Raw genomic sequence first — 25,064 nt, 5'->3', positions numbered from 1 at the left:
CAAAGCATGGCCTTAAATACCATCAGTGTCACAGGGAAAGCCCAGCAATCAAGATAATCAATTCATGTACGTGATCTTTTTCCAAGATGCCATTCAACAGTAAGTTCTCGCAGCTGGCTGTAAGCTTGTACATGAAATGAGTTTGAATAGTGGTAGGGGATAGTATCGTTAGGGGGATAGATAGAGTTCTTTGCAGCCGAGAGCGAGAGTCCCGAAGGCTGTGTTGCCTGCCCGGTGCCAGGGTTAAGGACATCTCCTCTGGGCTGGAGAGAAACTTGGAGTGGGAGGGGGAGGATCCAGTTGTCGTGCTCCATGTTGGTACCAATGACATAGATAGGACAAGGAAGGAGGTTCTGCTGAGGGAGTTTGAGCAGCTAGGGGCCAAATTAAAAAGCAGAACCACAAGGGTAATAATCTCTTATTACCTGAGCCACGAGCAAATTTGACTAGGACAAATAAAATTAGAGAGTTAAATGCGTGGCTCAAAGACTGGTGTGGGAGAAATGGGTTTTGCTTCCTGGGACACTGGCACCAGTACTGCGGCAGGAGGGAACTGTTCTGTTGGGACGGGCTTCACTTGGCCAGTGCTGGGACTGGAGTCCTGGCGGATCATATAACTAGGGCTGTAGAGAGGGCTTTAAACTAACTAGTGGGGGGGTGGTTCCTAGAGAGCAAATAATAAAAATGACAACAGAGAAGGTCATAGACTTAGGTAGCAGTGGGGAAATTAAAAACCAGAGCATGTCAGGAAGGGGCAGAGGTATGGAGTAAAAGGTAAAGTAATAAAAAGGGCAAAAGCAGGAACTAAGTGTCACAAAACATATTTGAAAGTTCTCTATCTGAATGCACGTAGCATTCGTAGCAAAATAGACAAGTTAATGGCACAAATAATTACATATGGGTATGACCTTGTGCCATTACAGAAACATAGCTGCAGGGTGACAATGCCTGGGAATTAAACATACCAGGTTATTTAACGGTCAGGAAGGACAGGCAGGAAGGAAGGGGAGGTGGGGTGGCTATGTTAATAAAGGAAGGAATCACTGTAATACAGAGAAATGATATTGGGTCAAAAGATCAGGCTAATGAAAAAGTTTGGGTGGAGATAAGGAATAATAAGGGGGAAAAAAGCACTAGTGGGTGTAGTCTATAGGCCTCCGAACAGTGGCAACTCTGTTGGACGGAGTATCAATCAGGAAATAGTTGAGGCTTGTAATAAGGGAACATCTATAATTATGGGGGATTTTAACTATCATATTAATTGGACAAATCAAATTGGGCAGGGCTGCCTTGAGGATGAGTTCATTGAGTGTATTAGGGATGGGTTTCTTGAGCAGTATGTAACTGAACCGACCAGGGGGCAAGCAACCTTAGATCTGGTCCTGTGTAACGACACACGATTAATTAAAAATGTCCTAGTAAAGGATCCCCTTGGAATGAGTGACCATAACATGGTTGAATTCCATATTCAATTCGAGGGTGAGAAGGTTGGATCTCAAACAAGTGTGCTAAGCTTGAATAAAGGAGACTATGAAGGTATGAGAGCGGAATTGAGTGGAGTGGATTGGGAAAATAGATTAAAGGGTAAGACGATACATGATCAGTGGTGTACATTTAAGGAGTTATTTTACAACTTCCAAAAAATATATATTCCACTGAGAAGAAAAGGGTGTAAAAGAAAAGACAGCCATCCGTGGCTAAGTAAAGAAATTAAGGATAGTATTCGACTAAAAACAAGGGCATATAAGGTAGCCAAATCTAGTGGGAGGATAGAGGATTGGGAAAACTTTAAAAGACAGCAAAAAATAACAAAAAGATTGATTAAGAAAGGGAAGATAGATTATGAAAGTAAATTAGCAAAAAATATAAAAACAGATAGTAAGAGTTTTTATAGTTATATAAAAAGAAAAAGGGTGGCTAAAGTAAATGTTGGTCCCTTAGAGGATGAGACTGGGAAATTAATGGTGGGAAATATGGAGATGGCAAAAACACTGAATGAATATTTTATATCAGTCTTTACAGTAGAAGACACTTAGAATATCCCAACACTGGACAAACAGGGGGCTAAAGGGAAGGGGGGGGGGGGAGGAGCTAAACACGATCAAAATCACTAAGGAAGTGGTACTCGGTAAAATAATGGGACTCAAGGCAGATAAATCACCTGGACCTGATGGCTTACATCCTAGGGTCTTGAGGGAAGTGGTGGTAGGGATTGTGGATGCATTGGTAATAATTTTCCAAAACTCCCTGGACTCAGCAAAGGTCCCGGCAGACTGGAAAACTGCTAATGTAACACCCTTATTTAAAAAGGGCAGTAGACAGAAGGCTGGAAACTATAGACCGGTTAGCCTAACATCTGTGGTAGGTAAAATTTTGGAGTCCATTATTAAGGAGACAGTAACAGGACATTTGGATAATCATAATTTAACAGGACAAAGTCAGCATGGTTTTATGAAGGGGAAGTCATGTTTGACAAATTTGCTGGAGTACTTTGAGGAAGTAACATATAGGGTGGATAAAGGGGAACCAGTGGACGTAGTGTATTTTGACTTCCAAAAGGCATTTGACAAGGTGCCACACAAAAGATTATTGCTTAAGATAAAAAATCACGGGATTCGGGGTAATATTCTGGCATGGATAGAGGATTGGCTATCTAACAGAAGGCAGAGAGTTGGGATAAATGGTTCATTCTCAGACTGGCAATCAGTAACAAGTGGTGTTCCGCAGGGGTCAGTGCTGGGTCCCCAACTCTTTACAATCTATATTAACGATTTGGAGGAGGGGACCGAGTGTAACATATCAAAGTTTGCAGATGATACTAAGATGGGAGGGAAAGTAGTGAGTGAGGAGGACATAAAAAACCTGCAAGGGGACATAGACAGGCTAAGTAAGTGGGCAGAGATTTGGCAGATGGAATACAATACTGGAAAGTGTGAGGTTATGCACTTTGGCAGGAAAAATCGTAGAGCAAGTTATTATCTTAATGGCAAGAAACTGGAAAGTGCTGAAGTACAAAGGGATCTGGGGGTCCTGGTGCACGAAACTCAAAAGGTTAGTATGCAGGTGCAGCAAGTGATTAAGAAGGCCAATGGAATGTTGGCTTTCATTGCTAGGGGGATAGAATATAAAAATAGGGAGGTATTGCTTCAGTTGTACAAGATATTGGTGAGACCGCACCTGGAATACTGCATACAGTTTTGGTGTCCATACTTAAGAAAGGACATACTTGCTCTCGAGTCAGTACAAAGAAGGTTCACTCGGTTAATCCCAGGGATGAGGGGATGGACATATGAGGAGAGGTTGAGTAGATTGGGACTCTACTCATTGGAGTTCAGAAGAATGAGAGGCGATCTTATTGAAACATATAAGATTGTGAAGGGGTTGGATCGGGTGGATGTGGGGAGGATGTTCCCGATGATGGGTGAAACTAGAACTAGGGGGCATAGTCTTAGAATAAGGGGCTGCTCTTTCAAAACTGAGATGAGGAGGAACTACTTCACTCAGAGGGTGGTAGGTCCATGGAATATGCTGCCCCAAAAAGCTGTAGAAGCTACATCATTACATAAATTTAAAACAGAAATAGACAGTTTCCTAGAAGTAAAGGGAATTAAGGGTTACGGGGAGCGGGCAGGAATTTGGACATGAGTCTAGGTTCGGATCGGACATGGCCCTGTGGGTAGCGGAGCGGGCCCAGGGGCCGTGTAGCCTGATCCTGCTCTTATTTTGTGTGTCTAATTCTGTTAGATTCAGGAGATGGTTCTGTGATAGTAGATTGGCGGTTAGGATCAGATCAGCCATGATCTTATTGAATGGCGGAGCAGGCTCGAGGGGCCGATTGGCCTACTCCTGCTCCTATTTCTTATGTTCTTATGAATCCACTTGTAGGTGGCAGTTTGGATGGAACATTATCAGAAAAGACCGAGCCACATTCATTTTAGTCTTTCGATGCTTTTCCTGCATTTCTCCTCCTAGCTGATCCCTGATCCTTTGCCTTCCGCTCCACTGTGCCCACCTCCTGACATTTGCCTAATGATCAGACCCAGCACATTGTAGTTCTTGAAGCTTTCCATGCTAGTTACCAATCGGAGTGTACATGGAACCACAGAACTAGTTGGGGGTAATTTTAACCTAACTTGCCTGACGGGAAACCATCAGGATTGGGTGGGAGACTAGGTTTACACGTGGCCAATATTGACTTCAATGGAGAGTAAAATCGAGCGGGGTGCAAAACCAAAGCTGTACTCGAACCTGTCCGTTTATGACAGTTAGGTTAGATTAAAATTTCCCTTATTGTTTCTTTGAAATGTGTTTCTCTGATGCTTTGTGACAGTCAGTCACAAATGACATCCTTTGTGACTGTGACAAAGGTAAACTTTCCCTCCTTGTCCTTCTTGACTTGTCTACAGCCTTTGACACTGTTGACCACTCCATCCTTCTCCAACGCCTCTCCACCGTCGTCCAGCTGGGTGGGACTGCACTTGCCTGGTTCCATTCTTATCTATCTAATCGTAACCAGAGAATCACCTGCAACGGCTTCTCTTCCCACTCCCTGCACCGTTACCTCTAGTGTCCCCCAAGGATCTATCCTTGGCCCCCTCCTATTTCTCATCTACATGTTGCCCCTTGGCGACATCATCCGAAAACACAGCGTCAGTTTCCACATATACGTTGATGACACCCAGCACTACCTCTTCTCTCGACCCCTCCACGGTGACTAAATTGTCACAGCTTGTCCGACATACAGTTCTGGACAAGCAAAAATTTTCTCCAATTAAATATTGGGAAAACCGAAGCCATTGTTTTCAGTCCCCGCCACGCACTCCGTTCCCTAGCCAGTGACTCCATCCCTCTCCCTAACATCTGTCTGAGGCTGAACCACACTGTTCGCAACCTTGGTGTCATATTTGACCCTGAAATGACTTCTGACCACATATCCACGGCATAACTGAGACCGCCTAGTTCCACCCCTGTACCATCGTCCGTCTCCGCCCTTGCCTCAGCTCATATGCTGCTGAAACCCTCATCCATGCCCTTGTTACCTCTAGACTTCACTATTCCAATGCACTCCTGGCTGGCCTCCCACATTCTACCCTATGTAAACTTGAGGTTATCCAAAACTCGGCTGCCCGTGTCCTAACTCTCATCAAGTCCTGTTCAGCCATCACCCCTGTGCTCGCTGACCTACATTGGCTCCCGGTTAAGCAGCACCTCGATTTCAAAATTCTCATCCTTGTTTTCATATCCCTCCATGGCCTCGTCCCTTCCTATCTCTGTAACCTCCTTCAGCCACCCCCCCCTCCCGAGATATCTGCGCTCCTCTAATTCTGCCCTTGAGGATCCCCGATTATAATCGCTCAGCCTTTGGTGGCCGTGCCTTCTGTTGCCTAGGCCCTAAGCTCTGGAACTCCCTGCCTAAACCTGTCCGCCTCACTATCTCTCTTTCCTCCTTTAAGACGCTCCTTAAAACCTACCTCTTTAACCAAGCTTTTGGTCACCTGCCCTAATTTATCCTTATGTGGATCAGTGTCAAATCTTTTGTCTTAAAATACTCCTGTGCAGCACCTTGGGACGTTTTTCTACATTAAAGGCGCTATATAAATACAAGTTGTTGTTGTGTCACCGTGTATTAAAGCAGCTGATTTAAGCATCATAAAAAAACTGGCCCATTAGTTGCTGTGGCTCCCAGGAGAACTGAAAATTTGAACCAGTTGATTTAAGTGATTGAAAATTTGACATGGGCTGCTACCAGTGAGACTGTTCCAACTGAGGTAAAGGCAATTAATTCTGGAGTGCATTGCATTCCTTTCAGAAGCAACTGTTCTCAAGTAAATTACTGGTAGGCATGAGTCCATAGAAAAAGAAAAAAGTCTCTAATTCAGCACTAGCTGGCAGTAAATTGACAACATCAGCAAAAGGCCACAGGATTGCTGGTATGGGAAAAGAAAAAATATCATACTGGTATAGGAAGGGCTGGTTTCCTGAGATTTGGACTGAAACAATATTTGGCACAGTACAGGGAGCTTTACTCTACAGATAACCATGCTGTATCTGATTTAAGAGTGTTTTATGCTAACTGAGATAGAATGTGTTTGATTGCCCAGCACTGCCAATCCCCACTTTGACAGCGCGGCTTAAAAAAAATACCAGTTGTGTTGAAGTATTTTTACATTTGAGATATCATTAGTGATAATTAGAAAATTGACAGAACTTTGGAGATATGAGTTATTTGCCAATTTATCATAGTTAATGTAATTTACAGTTACATAAGAACATAAGATGTAGGAGCAGGAGTAGGTAATTTGGCCCCTTGCGCCTGCTCCGTCGGTCAATAAGATCAGGGCTGATCTGATCTTGGCCTCAAGTCCACTTCCCTGCCCACTTCCCATAACCCTTGACTCCCTTACCTTTCAAAAATCTGTCTATCTCCACCTTAAATATATTCAATGACCCAGCCTCCACAGCTCTCTGGGGAAGAGACTTCCAAAGATTCACGACCCTCAGAGAGAAGAAATTCCTCCTCCATTTCCGTTTTAAATGGGTGCCCCCTTATTCTGAAATTATGCCCCCTAGTTCTAGATTCCCCCACGAGGGGAAACATCCTCTCTGCATCTACCCTGTCAAGCCCCTTCAGAATCTTATGTTTCAGTAAGATCCCCTCTCATTCTTCTAAACTCCAATGAGTATAGGCCCAACCTACTCAACCTTTCTTCATAAGACAACCCTTTCATCTATGGAATCAACCTCGTGAACCTTCTCTGAACTGCCTCCAATGAAAGTATATCCTTCCTTAAATAAGGAGACCAAAACTGTACGCAGTACTCCAGTACAGTTGTAACAGGACTTCCCTACTTTTATACTCCATTCCCTTTGCAATAAAGGCCAGCATTCCAATTACTTGCTGTACCTGCATGCTAACCATTTTGTGATTCATGTACAAGGACCCCCAGATCCCTCTGTACCTCAGCATTTTGTAATCTCTCCCTAATTTAAATAATTTGCTTTTTTATTTTTCCCTATGTTAAAGCATAATAAATAGAATCCATTCTGCTGAAATCCTGATGCAAGACAGTCATGGGTATAAGATAAAAGTTCGCCAAAAAGAGGGGTGAAAAAAGAGAGGCATTGCTTTTTTCTCTGTGCCTGGGAAAGAACCACCAGGACACTGTCATCTGCCGAGGTAGACTACCTGAATGAAGATCAAATAGCATCACATTGATTCTTTTTAGACAGTAGCCCACACGATTTGGTCAATTAATTTGTTAGAAAAGATTTAGTGAATTTCAATTTCTGATTCAGATGTTGACTTTCCTTTTCCTGAATTTAGTTGTCAACAGGGGCACATCCCTAAACTGACTGAGAATTGAATATCATGAATGTGTACCTATTTGCCTACCAGGAAATTGCATGCCACGGGTGATTATTCTTTTAAACCATTACAAATTGAATGCCACAGATACATCCCACTAGAAAATCATGCAGTATAACTGTTAAGAAACTGGATATTGTAGGAATCATCGAATTCCTAACTAATAACTGAGGTCGACTCAGGAGATCAAACAAACAGGGCTTTAATGTAAGACTAAACGAGTTCGAACCGTTTGTTGAGATCGATACAGGAGAACCACGAAAACAGGTCTTAACAAGATGGAGATTCAAGGAGGACTGTCTGGGCAGTCACGTGGTTTGCGATGTGACGTCATCGCGTTTGCCCGCGTTTTCCCGCGCTCTTAAAGGGGCCACGCCCCGTACATACAAACACTATATACAAAACACAGTAATGTCTAACACAATGGTACCGGCTTAGGCTGGTGTTAGAACATCGTTAAAGGGAATTATATACAGTTGCCCAGAGTCATTCAGTGGCTTTGCCACAATATCCCATATAGGTTACATCTGATGGGATGTTCCATTTCAGGTGTTCAGTTCCTTCCATGGGATACAGCAAGGACATGGTAGAGTCATATTTCCTCACAGCTCCAAGACATCATTTGGAAATTATATGCCATGGATGAATAACTCTTAGCAGCTAGAGAATTGGACACTATCCACAATTACCTTGAGAAAAACGTGGAAAATTGGACGGCATGGGAATTTGTCTTTAAGAAATTGGATGCTGTGGACGAGGCTAGAAATAGGTGTGCTGCTTTTTGGACCATGCGGCCGTCAATTGGCATTCAGTTGCCTTGTTGATGGCATTAGGCATGCTGGAGCACAGAACAAGGAGGACTATGTGAAGGTTGCCATCTTGAACCAATGCAGACCGTGTGGTGAAGGTACTCCCACAGTGCTGTTACGGAGGGAGTTCCAGGATTTTGACCCAGCGATGATAAAGGAATGGCGATATACTTCCAAGTCAAGATGGTGTGTGTGACTTGGAGGGGAACTTGGTGGTGTTCCCATGCACGTGTTGCCCTTATCCTTCGAGGTTGCGGGTTTGGGAGGTGCTGCCAATGAAACCTTGGTGAGTTGCTACAGTGCAACTTGTAGATGGTACACACTACAGCCACGGTGCGCTGGTGGTGGCGGGAGTGAATGTTTAAGGTGGTGGATGGTATGCCAATCAAGCGGGATGGTATTGAACTTCTTGAGTGTTGTTGGAGCTGCACTCATCCAGGCAAGTGACGAGTATTCCATCACACTCCTGACTTGTGCCTTGTAGATGGTGGAGAGGGTTTGGGGAGTCGGAAGCAATGTTCCCTTAGCTCTCTGGACTTCCTGCACAGTTGGCTCGCCGGCATGTGCGGTGTTTTGAATGGGCTGCGCAGCCCCAAAAAATTAACAGGAACACTGGTCAGAAGGTGAGACACTCGCCGCAGAATACCTAGTCTCTGACCTGCTCTTGTAGCCATAGTGTCCATGTGGCTGGTCCAGTTAAATTTCTAGTCAATGGTGTCCCCCAGGATATTGATGTTTGGGGATTTGGTGATGATGATCCTGTTGAATGTCAAGGGGAGGTGGTTAGACTCTCGCTTGTTGGAGATAGTCATTGCCCAGCACTTGTGTGGCGCGAATGTTACCTGCCACTTATCAGCCCAAGCCTAAATGTTGTCCAGGTCTTATTGCATGCGGGCACGGACGGCTTTATTATCTGAGGAGTTGCGAATGGAACTGAACACTGTGCAATCATCAGCGAAGATACCCACCTCTGACCTTATGATGGAGGGAGGTCATTGATGAAGCAGCTGAAGGTGGTTGGGCCTAGGACACTGTCCTGAGGAACTCCTGCAGTGATGTCCTGGGGTGGAGATAATTGGCCTCCAACAACCACAACCATCTTCCTTTTGTGCTGGGTATGACTCTAGCCAGTGGAGAGTATTCCCCCCTGATTCACATTGATTTCAATTTTACTAGGACTCCTTGATGCCACACTTGGTCAAATGCTGCCTTGATTTCAAGGGCAGTCACTCTCCCTTCACCTCTGGAATTCAGCTCTTTGTCCATGTTTGGACCAAGGCTTTAATGAGTTCTGGAGCTGAGTGGTCCTCCCAGAACCCATGGTGAGTAAGTGTTGTTTGTTAGCACTGTTGATGGCACCTTCCATCACTTTGCTGATGTTTGAGAGTAGACTGATGGGGCGGTAATTGGCTGGATTGGATTTGTCCTGCTTTGGTCTGGATTGGATTTGTCCTGATGTACCTGGGCAATTTTTCACTTTGTCGGGTAGATGCCAGTGTTGTAGCTATATTGGAGCAGCTTTCCTAGAGGCGCGACTAGTTCTAGAGCACAGGTCTTCAGCACTACAGCCGGAGTATTGTCAGGGTCCATAGACTTTGCTGTATACAGTGCGCTCAGCCATTTCTTGATAGCATGTGGAGTGAATCGAATTGGCTGAAAACTGGCTTCTGTGATGGTGAGGTACTCGGGAGTAGGCTGAGATGGATCATCCACTCGGCATTTCTGGCTGAAGATGGTTGCAAACGCTTCAGCCTTTTCTTTTGCTCTCGTGCTGGGCTCTGCCATCTTTGAGGATGGGGTGTTCATGGAGCCTGCTCCTCCTGTTAGTTGTTTAATGGTCCACCAGCATTCACGACTGGATGTGGCAGGAACGCAGAGCTTTGATCTGATCTGTTGGTTGTTGGATCACTTACCTCTGTCTATAGCATGCTACTTCTGATGATTAGCATGCCTGTAATCCTGTGTTGTAGCTTCACCAGGTTGGCACCTCATTTTTAGGTACACCTGCTGCTGTTCCTGGCATGCTCTTCTACACTCCTCATTGAACCAGGGCTGGTACCCCGGCTTGATGGTAATGGTAGAGTGAGGGATATTCCAGGCCATGAGGTTACAGATTGTGGTGGAATACAATTCTGCTGCCGCTGATGGCTCATAGTGCCTCGTGGATGCCCAGTTTTGAGCGGCTAGTATAATTGTCTCACGAACTGAGGCTTTGGGAAATTTTATTTCTATTACCCAAGTAAATTGATTCTAATTTTCAGGTAGTAGCATTTGTATTTACTGTGTTTTTCTTTTTTTGGTGTAGGAATCTGATCAATTATGGTCTTAAAGACCTCAAAGATGTAAATCCAGCGGGTGATACCTACATGCATTTAGGTATAAAAGCGGTGAGTTGTAGTTTTCATTTACTTGGTAGAACTGTGGAATTCTAAAAACATATTTATTGTTTGCATGTCATGTACAGTAAATATTCTATACAAAACAAATTAAATGGGACATTAGTATTTAATGAATAGCATAAATGTCACCATTGCACAAAGTAGATGGACAGTCTGTGGTTACTACATGGGAAGCATGAAAATTTATGCATTTTACTGTGTCAGTTCTAACACAAAAATTCTAGTTTAGTTCCAGAATATTCTAAAATTCTCAATTATTTTTATCTTGCAGACTTAAAACTACATCTACATAGCTGTGCATATATAACTCCAATACATCTATCTATATCAGGCAAAGATAGAAAAAAGTTAAAGGCACTATATCTGAATATGTGAAGCATTCGCAACAAAATAGATGAATTAATAGCGCAGATAGAAATTAATAGGTTTGATCTAATAGCCATTATGGAGACGTGGTTGCAATGTGGCCAAGGTTGGGAACTAAATATTCCAGGATACTTAACCTTTAGAAGAGATAGGCAAAATGGAAAAGGAGGAGGGGTAGCACTGATGATAAAGGATGGGATAAAGACAGGAGAGAAAAAGGATGTTAGCTCTGAAAATCAAGAAGTAGAATCAGTTTGGGTGGAGCTAAGAAACAGCAAGGGGGCAGAAAACAGTGGTGGGAGTTGTTTATAGGTTCCCAAACAGTAGTTGTAATGTAGGGCAGTGTATAAATCAGGAAATTAGAGGCACATGTAACCAGGGTAATCCAGTAATCATAGGGGACTTTAATTTACATATAGACTGGGCAAACCAAATTTGCTGTAATAGTATGGAGGACGAATTCATGGAATGTATGCAAGATAGTTCTCTAGATCAGTATGTTGAGGAACCAATTGGGGAACAGGCTATTTTAGATCTGATATTGTGCAACGAGAAAGGGTTAATTAATAACCTTGTAGTAAAGGGGCCTTTAGGGAAGAGACCATAATATGATAGAATTTTATATTGAGTTTGAAAGCGATTTAATTAAATCCGAAATTAAGGACTTAAATCTAAACAAAGCAAACTGTGTAGGTATGAAAGGCGAGTTGGCTAAGGTACATTGGGGAAACTACATTAAAAGGTATGATGGTAGGCAAGCAGTGGCTAGCATTTAAAGAATTAATACATCATTTACAACAAATATACATTCCTTTTAAGACACAAAAACCCTACAGGAAAAGTGGCCCAACTGTGGCTAACAAGAGAAGTTAAAGATAGTATTAGATCAAAGGAAGAGGCTTATAATGTTGCCAAAAAGAATAGTAAGCCTGAGAATTAGGAGGATTTTAAATTCAACAAAGGAAGACCAAGAAATTGCTGAAGAAAGAGAAAATAGAATATGAGAGTAAAGTAGCGAGAGACATAAAAACAGACTGTAAAAGCTTGTATTGGTATATAGAAAGGAAAAGATTAGCGAAAGTAAATGCGAGACCATTACAGACAGACAGACAGGAGAAATTATAATGGGGAATAAGGAAATGGCAGAGAAATTAAACAAATACTTTGTGTTCACGGAAGAAGACGCAAAATACTTCCCTGAAATAATGGAGAACCAAGGCTCTAGCGAGCATGCAGAACTAAAAGAAATTAGTATTAGTAAAAAAATAGTACTGGAGAAATTAATGGGACTGAAAGCCGATAAATCCCCTGGACCTGATGGCCTACATCCTAGGGTTTTGAAAGAGGTGGCTATAGAGATAGTGGATGCATTGGTTGTCATTTTCCAAAATTCCATAGAATCTAGAATGGTTCCTGCAGATTGGAAGGTAGCAAATGTAACCCCACTATTTAAGAAAGGAGGGAGAGAAAAAACGGGGAACTACAGACCAGTTAGCCTAACATCAGTAGTAGGGAAAATGCTAGAATCTATTACAGGAAACTTTGGTTTATCCGGAGGTTAACTGTCCGGAATGCTCGATCCACCGGCAAAAATCAGGAGCCGTTTCGTTAGGTTTTTTTCTTTTTGTTGCTTTTTTTTCACCAGTCAGGCTCTGCAAGGTCTCGCTGAAGCTGTTGCTAAGCTACAGAGACGCTTGCAAGGTACGGCTGACTGTTTAGAAGCTACAGGGTTTGTTGCCAGATGTGGGCTCCGTATGTTTCAACATTAGTGCTGGTTTGTCCGGCAGTTTTGATGGGACGGCAACAGCTCGGTCCCGTCAGTGCCGGATAGCACAAAGTTTCCTGTATTAAGGACATGGTAACAGGGCACTTAGAAAATAATAATAGGATTGGGCAGAGTCAACACGGATTTATGAAAGGGAAATCATGTATGACGATACTGTTAGATTTTTGAGGTTGTAACTAACAGAATAGATAAGGGGGAACCAGTGGATGTGGTGTATTTGGATTTTCAGAAGACGTCTGATAATAACCTCTTATGTGGCACCTTAAGCAAAATTCGGGCTCATGGGATTGGGGTAATATACTAGCATGGATTGAGGATTGGTTAACGGACAGAAAACAGAGAGTAGGAATAAATGGGTCATTTTCGGTTTTCAGGCTGCTAGTGGGGTACCGCAAGGATCAGTGATTGGGCCTCAACTATTCATAATCTGTATCAATGATTTGGATGACGGGACCAAATGTAATATATCCAAGTTTGCTGATGATACAAAGCTGTGTGGGAATGTAAGTTGTGAGGAGGATGCAAAGAGGCTTCAAGGGGATATAGACAAGCGAGGTGAGTGGGCAAAAACATGGCAAATGGAATATAATGTGGAGAAATGTGAAGTTATCCACTTTGGTAGGAAAAATAGAAAACATAGAAACATAGAAGATAGGAGCAGGAGTAGGCCATTCGGCCCCTCGAGCCTGCTCCGCCATTCAATGAGATCGTGGCTGATCATCCAAATTCATTACCCCGTCCTTGCCTTCTCCCCATATCCCTTGATCCCTTTAGCCTTAAGAAATATATTTAACTCCTTCTTGAACATATTTAATGAATTGGCCTCAACTGCCTTCTGTGTTAGAGAATTCCACAAGTTCACCACTCTCTGGGTGAAGAAATTCCTCTTCATCTTTGTCCTAAATGGCTTACCCCTTATCCTTAGACTGTGACCCCTGGTTCTGGACTCCCTGGCCATTGGGAACATCCTTCCTGCATTTAGTCTGTCTAGTCCTGTTAGAATTTTATAAGTTTCAATGAGATCCCCTCTCATTCTTCTAAACTCCAGCGAGTAAAAGCCCAATCGACCCAATCTCTCCTCATACGTCATTCCTGCCATCCCAGGTATCAGTCTGGTGAATCTTCGCTGCACTCCCTCCATGGCAAGAACATCCTTCTTCAGATAAGGCGACCAGAACTGCACACAATACTCAAGGTGTGGTCTCACCAAGGCCCTGTACAAGTGCAGCAAGACATCCTTGCTCCTGTACTCAAACCCTCTCACTACGAAGGCCAACATACGATTTGCCTTCTTAACCGCCTACTGCACCTGTATGCTTACATTCAGCAACTGGTGCACAAGGACACCCAGGTCTCGTTGTACTTCCCCTTCTCCCAATCTATTGCCATTCAGATAATAATCTGCCTTCCTGTTTTTGCCACCAAAGTGGATAACCTTGCATTTATCCACATATGGCAGATGCAGTATAATCACCCAACCTGTCCAAATCATACTGGAGTTTCTTGGCATCCTCCTCACAGCACACACGCCCACCTAGCTTTGTGTCGTCTGCAAACTTGGAGATATTACATCTAGTTCCCTTGTCTAGATCATTAATATATATTGTGAATAGCTGGGGTCCTAGGACCGATCCCTGCGGAACCCCACTAGTCACTGCCTGCCACTCAGGAAAAAGACCCGGCAGCACGGTGGCCTAGTGGTTAGCACTGTTGCCTCACAGCACCAGGGACCCGGGTTCGAATCTGGCCTCGGGTGACTGTCTGTGTGGAGTTTGCACATTCTCCCCGTGTTTGCGTGGGTTTCCTCCGGGTGCTCCGGTTTCCTCCCACAGTCCAAAAGATGTGCGGGTTAGGTTGATTGGCTATGATAAATTGACCCTTAGTGTTAGGGGGATTAAATACGTGGGGTTACAGGGATAGGGTGGGATATGTGTTGGTGTAGGGGTTACGGGGATCGGGTGGGATATGTGTTGGTGCAGGCTCGATGGGCCGAAATGGCCTCTATCTGCACTGTGGGGTTTCTGTGATTGTGATTCCAACTCTTTGCTTCCTGTCTGCCAACCAGTTCTCTATCCAAGTCAATACCTTGCCCCCAATCCCATGTGCCTTAATTTTACACGCTAATCTCTTATGCGGGACCTTATCGAAAGCCTTCTGAAAGTCCAAATACACCACATCCACTGGTTCTCCCTTAGCTATTTTACCAGTTACATCCTCAAAAAATTCCAGCAGATTAGTCAAGCACGATTTACCATCTTGTAAATCCATGTTGACTTTGTCCGATCCTGTCACTGTTTTCCAAGTGCTCTGCTATTACATCTTTTATAATGGACTCTAGCATTTTCCCCACTGCCGATGTCAGGCTTACAGGTCTATAATTCCCCATTTTCTCTCTACCACCTTTTTTGAATAGTGGGGTAACATTAGCTACCCTACAATCCATGGGAACTGTTCCAGAGTCTATAGAATTTTGGAAGATGACCAGCAATGCATCTACTATTTCTAGGGCCACTTCCTTAAGTACCCTAGGATGTAGATTATCAGGCCCTGGAGATTTATCGGCCTTCAATCCCGTCAATTTCCCTATCACCATTTTCTTACATTACTGATTTCTTTCAGTTCCTCCCTCTCATTAAATCCTATGTTCCCCGACATCTCTGGGAGGTTATTTGTGTCCTCCTTTGTGAAGACAGAGCCAAAGTATGTATTTAATTGGTCCGCCATTTCGTCGTTCCCCATTATAAATTTCCCCTGATTCTGACTGCAAGGGACCTACACTTGACTTCCCCAATCTTTTTCTCTTCACATATCTATAGAAGCTTTTACAGTCAGTTTTTATGTTCCCTGCGAGCTTACTCTCATACTCTATTTTTCCCCTCTTAATTAATCCCTTTGTCCTCCTTTGCTGAATCCTAAACTGCTCCCAATCCTCAGGTTTACTGCTTTTTCTGGGCAATTTATATGTCCTCTCCTTGGATCTTATGCTATCCCTGATTTCCCTTGTTAGCCACGGTTGATTCACCTTTTTTGTTTTATTTTTATGCCAAACGGATGAACAAATTCTGTAGTTCATCCATGCGATCTTTAAATGTTTGCAATTGCCTATCCACCATCAACCCTTTGAGTAACATTCCCCAATCAATCCTACCCAACTCGTGCCTCATGCCATCGTAGTTTCCTTTGTTTAAATTCAGGACCCTAGTCTGAGTCAAATACTTCACTACCCATCTTAATGAAGAATTTGATCATGTTATGATCACTCTGCCCCAAGGGGCCTCGCACAACAAGATTGCTAATTAATTAATCCTTTCTCATTACAAATACCCAGTCTAAGCTGGCCTGATCTCTAGTTGGTTCCTCGACATATTGGTCCAGGAAACCATCCCGTATACACTCCAGGAATTCCTCCTCCACAGTATTGTTACTAATTTGGTTAGCCCAATCTATATGTAGATTAAAGTCACCCATGATAACTGCTGTGCCGTTATTGCACGCGTCTCTAATTTCCCGTTTAATGCCATCCCCAACCTCCGCATTACTGTTTGGGGGTCTGTATACAACTCCCACTAACGTTTTCTGCCCCTTGGTACTTCTCAGCTCTACCCATACAGATTCCATATCATCAGAGCTAATATCCTTCCTTACAATTGTGTTAACCTCTTTAACCAGCAATGCTACCCCACCTCCTTTTCCTTTTTGCCTGTCTTTCCTGAATATTGAATACCCCTGGATGTTGAGTTCCCAGCCCTGGTCACCCTGGAGCCATGTTTCTGTTCATATCCGTTTACATCTATTTTACAGCAGAGTAATTTTTAAATGGTGAAAGATTGGGAAATGTTGGTGTTCAGAGGGACCTGGGTGTCCTTGTACACGAATCACTGAAAGTTAACATGCAGATACAGCATGCAATTATAAGGGGATTTGGGTATAAGAGTAAAGATGTCTTACTGCAATTATATAGGGCCCAGTTGAGACCACACCTGGAGTATTGTGTACAGTTTTGGTCTCTTAAGTAAGGATATACTTGGCATAGAGGGAGTGCAATGAACGTTCACCAGACTGATTGCTGGGATGGGGGGGATTGTCCTATGAGGAGAGATTGAGTAGACTAGGCCTATATTCTCTAGTTTAGAAGAATGAGAGGTGATCTCATTGAAACATACAAAATTCTTCCAAGGCTTGACAAGGTAGATGCAGGGAGGATGTTTCCCCTGGCTGGGGAGTCTAGAACCAGGGGGTCACAGTCTCAGAATAAGGGGTTGGCCATTTAGGACTGAAATGAGGAGAAATTTCTTCACTCAAAGGGTGGTGAATCTTTGGAATTCTCTACCCCAGAGGGCTGTGGAGGCTCAGTCGTTGAGTATATTTAAGACAGAAATTGATAGATTTTTGGATATTAAGGGATATGGGGATATTGCAGGAAAGTGGAGTTGAGGTAAAAGATCAGCCATGATCTTATTGGATAGCGGAGCAGGTTCGAGGTGCCAAATGGCCTACTCTTGCTCCTATTTTTTATGTTCTTGTGTAATGAAAACGTGACATTTGGCATGCATTTCCTTGCCATCAAATTTCACGTCTGTGAGCCTGAGGCGGAATTTGAGTGGCCATTGATTCACCTCATTAGTGCACAGCATGGAAAGAACAATAAAAGCTCCCACCTGACAGCTGGTCACTTTGCTAAAGCAGACGCTGCTGCCGAGTGCATTGTCAGCACAGATTGAGCCTTCTCGAGGCTCCAAGTGTTTCTAGCAAAGTTGGGATCCACTGTCATCTCATTGGTAGAACCCGTCACACCATTGACAGATTGCATCTGTCATCTCCACATTACATCAGAATGGGTGCCGTTTAGCTTTCTCACCTTGGTCCTCAGAATCAGATCACGATCAACACCAGCAGTGCCACCAACATTCCCCTCAACCACCTAGTGCTGTGCAGAACAGAGGGCACCAGCGCAGGGCTGCACCACGCCGGAGGCGATACCCCCAACACCGGGTGTACAGGCAGAGGATGAGCTTCATCAACATGACTGAGCAGCAGTGCCAAAGGAGGCTCAGGCTATCATGCTAGGTCATCGCAGACATTTGCAGATTGCTGGAGCAAGACCTGCAGCCCAGAGGACCTGGTGGACATACCTTACCAGTGGCTGTCAACGTCACCAGCGCCGTCAACATCTTTGCCTCAGGCTCCTTCTAATGATCTGCAGTTGACAATTGCAGCATCTCAGTCGGCTGCCCACAGATGCATCACACAGGTCACCGATGCCCTGTTTGGCAAGTCAGCCAATTATATCAACTTTGCCACTGATGAAGTCAGTGTTACTGACCGTACGCTCAGCTTTGCTGCTCTGGATGGCTTCCCACGGGCATCATCGATTGCACACATGTGGCCATCAAGGCACCCTATCATCACCCATGACTCTTTGTCAACCAAAAGGGTTTCCACTTCCTCAATGTGCAACTCATTTGCAAACACAGTAAGATACACATGCATGTGTGCACCAAATTTCCTGGCAGCTTCCACGACTTTTGTCCTGCACCAGTCTACCCTCCCTCAGCTCTTTGCTCCTTCCAAACAGACTTTCCAGCTGGCTGCTTGGAGACGAGGGCTATCCACTGAAAACATTGCTCATGACCCCCCTTTGGAGGCTGAGTACTGCGGCCGAGGAGAGATATAATGAAAGTCACATTTCCACCAGATGTGTCATAGAGCAGACAATAGGCATGTTGAAAATGCGCTTCAGATGCCTTGACATATCTGGAGCCCTTCCGTACACACCAGCCAGGGTCTCCAGAATTGTCGTGGTCTGCTGCGTCCTACACAACCTAGCGCAACAGCGAGGATTCGCGTTGCATGAGGAGCAAAGTGCACAGCCTCTTTGGAGGTGGAGCAGGAGGAGCACCAGCTGGAAGACGAGGAGGAGGAGGAGGAGCAGGAGGAACCTGTGGTCCAGATCCCACCAGCACCCGAGCACATTGCTGCCAGGGATGGCCTCATCACTGGCAGATTTACTTAACTTCACACATTGCACTCATATGGCTGCCACATGCTGCGTCAGGTTCACACCACCCCACAGCAACACCATAAAGCATCCCTACAATGACCAAGTCATTCCTTTCACACTGACCACCATTGCTGGAGGTAACATGTCTATTTGTACATGGTGGTGAAAATAAACCGTTTTATGCGTGACATCACCGCAACGGTAATTTTACAGAAGCATTTAGTAAAACACCCAAGTGGCTACCCTTGTGCATTTATTTGTGTTTCATCTTTCCCCTATGCGTGCTTCTACGAGGTGCTACCCCTGTGGCTTCAGCAGAGGTAGAGGCAGCTTGCTCACTTTCCTGCTGCGACTGCATAGACACTTTTGGTGGATGTCCTCTGGGTTTTGGAGCCAGTGATGGCCCTGCCAAAGTCTGCTCCTCCTGCGACTGTGCAGGGGCAGGCTTGGCCATCGCAACCCAAGGAGCCATCTGGGGCTTTGACTTTGGGGAGGGGGCTAATGGGGGTAAGTATGAGCGCTTTGAGAGGAGCCCCCACTTCCATGTCATCTCTCGCCATCATCCCTCATGGGACACCCGCACCTCCCCTGCTAGCAAGTAGCTGGATGGCACCTTGCTGCACATCAGTGGGGCCATGAGGACCCAAGTCTACCTAGATTGGAGGTTTATGAGCATCTGCCATCTATTCTCCATAAATAGCCACCTATCCTCCATAGATAGCCATCTATTCTCCATAGATAGCATATGCTCCTCTGAGTGGCTCATTAGCTGCTCCATGCAGGTGGCCATCCTATCCTTGAAAGAGCACATCATCGCCATCGCCTGCGACACGGTGGTGCTCATGTTGGAGAAGGACTCCTCCGTTCTCTGCACATTTGCAAACTTAGCTGTTGTAAAACCTGTCACTTCTTCCTGTACCTCCAGGACTGCCCTCTTTCTGGATGGCCCCTGAGGCTCAGCTTCTGCATGCAGCTGAGCAGAGCTAGGAGCCTCCACTGCTGTCCCTGTCTCCACCATCTGCTCTTGCTCATTTGTGTGTTGAGACACAAGATGACAACACTAATCTATCTCGTGTTGCACCCACCAAGGTGTGCGTATCTGCGCTGATGATGAACATTTACTGGCTGCTGACAGCAGTCCCCATATGAGTGACTGCTGTATGAGATGTAATTCTGTCACCAGGTTGCTGAGATGTCCCCCTCTCTCCATTTCCCACCTCCAGCTGCTCTGCAACTCCAGACACTTCCGAGGCAACCTCCTCTGCTGCTGTTATGAAGGTCCGCCTCCGGTTCTCTCCCTCTCCCTCATATTGTGGGCTCTCTTTTCCTGCAAGGAGGAAAAGAAGAGAAGGTTCAGTGAGAGTGATGGAATGAGTGTAAGGAGTGGATGGGTTAGATCTTTAGAGGGAGACTATGATGGAGTGAGGTGGCAATGCCATGTGGCCTTGTGTGGTGTTACTTGGTATGATTGCATTAGGATGAGGGCGAGTGTGAGGGGTGGCTAGTAAAATGGGGATGTGATAAAACAAATAGAGAGCAAGGGATGGGTGGATATGCAAGGTATGCTGGTGTGAGCAATGATGTGCAGGAGTCGGGTTGGAAAGGCAGTGTGATGGGGATATGATGAGAGGCACAGCAGGATGAAGTTGAGTGTAACTTTGCACTCACCTTTCCTGATCTAATGAGATCACTGAAATGTTTCCAGCACTGCACCCAGGTCCTCTTGACCACATCCCTGCTGTTGACCTCCTCTGCTATTTGGAGCCAGGCTCCTTTGGTCTGCTGGGAGGTCTCTTTCGTCCATCAGAAGGGAAGAGCCCTCCCTGTGTGCTCTCACTCCCTCCACAAGCATATGGAGGGAGTCATCTGAGAACCTGGGTGCAGCCCTCTGTCTCTCTGCAGTCATGTTTCCTATTCTTGCCAACACTCCAATGGTCCAGTGCAGTACCTGCCCAATCCTAGATGAACCTCCAAATGTAATGTGGCCACGGCGCCTTTAAATATCCCGGCTGAAGACGTATCATCAACGACGTCATCAGACATGCACCATAGAATAGGGCTGGGTAACACGCAGGGCCTGCCTTAATAGGCCCCATTAACAGAAAGTCCATCTCGGGAGCAGGATGGAATGAAGAACGGGGTCATGACCTTCCACTGCGCGCACCCGCCCCGCCCAGGTACAGAAAATTCTGACCTATGTGTCTATTTATGTAAATTTCAGCTGATTGGCTAGTATTCAAATTTGTCTCCTCAATTCAATTCAATTTATTTCACCAGAATGGCTGATTTGCAAATTTATTCCATCTGATTGGCTGATATGAAAGGTTACTGAGTGTGATTTGTTCATATGCAAAGTTGTTAGCTGGGGGAGGGAAACCAATCAAATTGCTCAAAATACTTCTTTAAAAACATTTTTCTGGCTGCTAATATTTTCATTCTGCCACACAGGTAAAGGAAAAGTACAATTTTTTATGTGCTAAATGTAAAACAAAACAGCTTACAAAAATAATTTCGCTTGCTCAGAATTACTCAACACCCTTTGGAAATATACCTATTAAGTTTTGTTTCTTAAAGCCTAATATCTGTCAGGGATCTGGTGCTTAAGTTTGGCTCTGAGGCAACTGTCCATACTCCCTGATGTATTGTAAACCATGCCTCCTAAAACCTGTGTTTGCGCGGCTGGCTCCTGCCGCCCTGTGCACCTTTATTCTTTCGTAGCCCGTCCTGATAGCCGGTTGCGTGGAGCAGCCGTTGTCACCTTTTCCTAGCTGTTGGCATATTCCTGACCTGAAGCCAATATTCAGCACTACATGCAACACGTATACAGTCAGCAAAAGCAGTTTTATAGCTCGTATAATGCTCAAAACTGGCTTCACGGGTCAGGTTGTAGGTGGATCGGGATAGGAAGGCTGGGAACCTGTTGTGCCACGTCCTTCTGGGCCTACCTCACCTTTTAGTACCTGCAGAGACCCCCAGTGCTCCAGAATCAATCAGCTTTCCCTAGTGATGCTACATCTCGTAACGCTCTGCTCTCAGTACTTTCTCATCCCCCTCCCCAGTGATGCTGGGTCTGCTACTGCATAGGGGTGTCATATCTGGGCCATCTCACTCCCTCTTCCCAACTATGGTGCTGCCATCTTCCATATCTACTCTCCACGAACACTACCAGACACCAGGAATGGCCTGATAAACCAAATTGCACATTTTATTTCCCCTGGTACTACCGAACCCCAAGTTCCCCTCTGAAGTACACTCTTGGGGTAGAACTGCTCCCTTTCATGCTACCAAAGCTCCACATCCCTACCTCCAATCTGCTGCATGTTAACTTGCACTTTCCAGTCTTTTCTGAGCGTTAAAATAGTTAAAGGAACAAGGCCACTTGCGTCCAGTTTTCAGTTACGGAATTCAATCCCAAAAGAGAGTGTTGTGTGTGTACACAGATGTGATTACCTCTCTCGGCAGACAGAATGTAGGTTACAGACTGCAGTATAACTCTGATCAGTAGTGTATTATAATGCAGCCTAAATTAACTCTTTACCAATTGTTAATATTTTGATGTAAATTGTGAAAGATTAAAATATTTCAAGAATGCCTTGAATTAAGAAATGTCATGTAGCGGTTCGTGTAGATCGCCACTAAATAAGAAAGTTGACTTCGACGAACTATTAACAAGTTGTTTATTTACAGGAACAGACTAATTACAGCAGGTAAGATAGCAGGTAAGATGGCTGACTGTAGGAGCACCGTGGTGTAGGTCTTGTCCCAGCGGGGACTCCACGAGGACTGAGTTCGCAGTCCTGTGGGGAGCGTGATGACATCATCGCGTTTGTGTTGTGACGTCATCACGGTGTTCGCGTTTCCCACGCTTAGGGCGTCACGTGATGCGCGTCGCTGGCCGTTGAGGCCGGGCTGTGCCGGTGCTTGCCGCGGGAGCGGAAGATTGCGTCGCTCCCGTCGGCTGGCTGTTGAGGCCGAAGACACTAGGCCGGGCTGTGCCGGCGCACGCACATCACGTCGTACGTGACGTGATGTCAGCGCGCTAGGGCATGTCTTAAAGGGGCAATGGCCCCAACAGGTAAGTTAAAAGGGCAACGGCCCCAAAAGGTAAGTTAAACATACAGTAAAGTAAGTTAAAGGGAATTATGTATCTCAATGTAAGGGACAACCAGTGGTACTGCCACAGTCATATCATTCTGTCAGTTTCTTGATATCTGCATTATAAATATGATGAATAGCTTGTTAATGGTTAATGCTGACTAATGGCCACTTGGCTGAGGTACTGGATGATGTCAAATGCTTGTGAAACCAAACTCAACAAGAAGTCAGTGCCTTCAAGAGGAGAGGGGAGAAAATTGTCAAGTGGGGAAACAAGAGGATTTCATTAGCTGAAAAGTAGTTTTAAAGGTTGGTTTTTCTGTGAATGAAAACCTCGATTTGCAAGATTGTCACGGCCAGCTTAATTTTTGATGTGAACATTGCATATAGACACAAAGGTCTTACCATGGCAACTTTGGAAGGTTGGCTATGAGAGCACTTATTTGTATATTGAGCATTAAATGCCTACAATGATTGGGATGCAGAAAGGCAATCGGCAGCTGCTAAAGCTCTCCAATTGGTGGGGCCATTGTTGAATAGGGTTTGGTATGTATCCACATTGTAGTCAGCTGGTTGGTGGCAATGCACTCTCAACTCTTGGTGAGTTGTGCTGCTTACCATATGGCTCATGAGGAATTCCTGGTACCTACTGGCAACCTAGTGAGCACTCTTAACTAGTCAACTCATGAGTGTTCCAATTGGGTGGTGGTCAGGGAAGAAAGAGGTAAGTGGGGTTTCTGGGTTCAAGTTGATTTCAGCATGACAAATCTGGAAATGATTGATTGGAACTCAGTCAACTCTTTGGTAGATTTAGTAAAATTATATCTGAGCCAGGCAGGTTTGCAGTGCTCCAGAGAACCCCATGTTCTGGAGAGGCAGGGCTGTCATTAGGAGCTAGGATTCTTTCCACTCAACTCCAGATATCCCAGCAAGCAGGTGCTCCAATAGCTAGGTTGATAAGCTTACCAAGACTCAGTGCTAATAAACGGTGTGGTTTTACCTGTTTGAACTTGAGCAGTACTGCGTTGCATGCTAAGTCTTGCCAACTATGGCCTGAGCTCTCTGGACTTAATCAAGTGTTCCTACAGAGTGGGTGCACTCCATGTTGGGCAAAAAAACTGTACCTTGTGGATTTCTCAGCAGCTTGGTTTGCTGAGGCTCAAGTTCATCAGACACTCCTGAGCAAAAAAAAATCTATTTTTGCATTGTTCCCAAGACTTTCAGTCACAGGGTATTCTATTTTAGTCATTCAGTATTTGATGCATCTTCTTTCAGATTAAATATCAGCCTTCAGTATGTTTTTAAAATCTCTTTGCAGCCAAATTAACAGGTAATTAGGCCATTTGGAAATATACTATGCATGTTGCTTCATCACACTAATCGTGCATATTAAAAAGAAAGGCAGAATGGCTTGTCCTGGCAGCTTCAAATCAAGCATCCTTTCTACTTGAACAAAACTGGTTTTAAAATACTGAAAGGCAATCTGTAACTCTATCATTATATTTAATTTTTTATGTTATGCATGGCTTATTTGGCAGAATTGAGCAATTGAACCAAAAATAGGTTGTTGTCTCCTTCACACATCCAAGCCATTCTCACTTCCATCCTTGAACGTGAGGGTAATTTCAGTGGTATTGCTCACCCAGGGGGAAGAGTGTGAGATGGAGATTGGGCTACAACACTAATGTCAATTATCCAACCTGTGCTGCTGTTGACTGCAAGATTGCTGAATTTAACCTTTAATACGAAAAACAAACAAGTTTTAAGTTGTATAGCGCCTTTCATGACCTCAGGATGTCCCAAAGCGCTTTACAGCCAATGAAGTACTTTTGAAGTGTAGTCATTATTGTAATGTAGAGAATGCGGCAGCAAATTTGCGCATGGCAAGATCTCACTAACAGCAATGTGATAATGACCAGATAATCTGTTTTTGGTCAATTTGGTTGATAACTATTGGCCAGGACACCAGGGAGAACTATGTAAACGATCCCATGGTGCTATTTTGCAGTCACCTGAGAGCAGATGGGGCCTCCGTTTAATATCTTATCTGAAAGCTGGCACCTCAGACAGTGCAGCACTTCCTCAGTACTGCACTGGAGCGTCGGCCTAGATTTTGTGCTCAAGTCTCTGGAGTAGGACTTGAAACCCACAACCTTCTGACTGAGTCAAGAGTGCATCACTGAGCCATGGCTGTGGGTGGAAAGAAAAATCATCCGCCAAGACCTAATCAAGAAGTCAGTTA

At 44.7% G+C, this 25,064-nt stretch overlaps 1 protein-coding gene across 3 annotated transcripts in view; it reads left to right on the top strand.

Moving 5' to 3' along the window:
• Window positions 1–25,064, top strand: part of antxr2a (ANTXR cell adhesion molecule 2a) — a 345,806-nt gene that overhangs the window by 12,711 nt on the left and 308,031 nt on the right. For all 3 annotated transcript variants that reach the window (XM_085963379.1, XM_085963363.1, XM_085963372.1), the window contains one exon: window positions 10,481–10,562. In XM_085963379.1, coding sequence (XP_085819505.1) covers window positions 10,481–10,562 — 82 coding nt within the window. The remainder of the gene's footprint in view (window positions 1–10,480; window positions 10,563–25,064) is intronic.

Source organism: Somniosus microcephalus, chromosome 2 (genome assembly GCF_052327205.1).
Source record: "Somniosus microcephalus isolate GS21.2 chromosome 2, FLI_Smic_1.0, whole genome shotgun sequence".
NCBI classification, from domain to species: domain Eukaryota; kingdom Metazoa; phylum Chordata; class Chondrichthyes; order Squaliformes; family Somniosidae; genus Somniosus; species Somniosus microcephalus.
The sequence above is the reverse complement of the archived record's forward strand: the minus strand, read 5'-3'. Positions and strand labels throughout refer to the sequence as shown.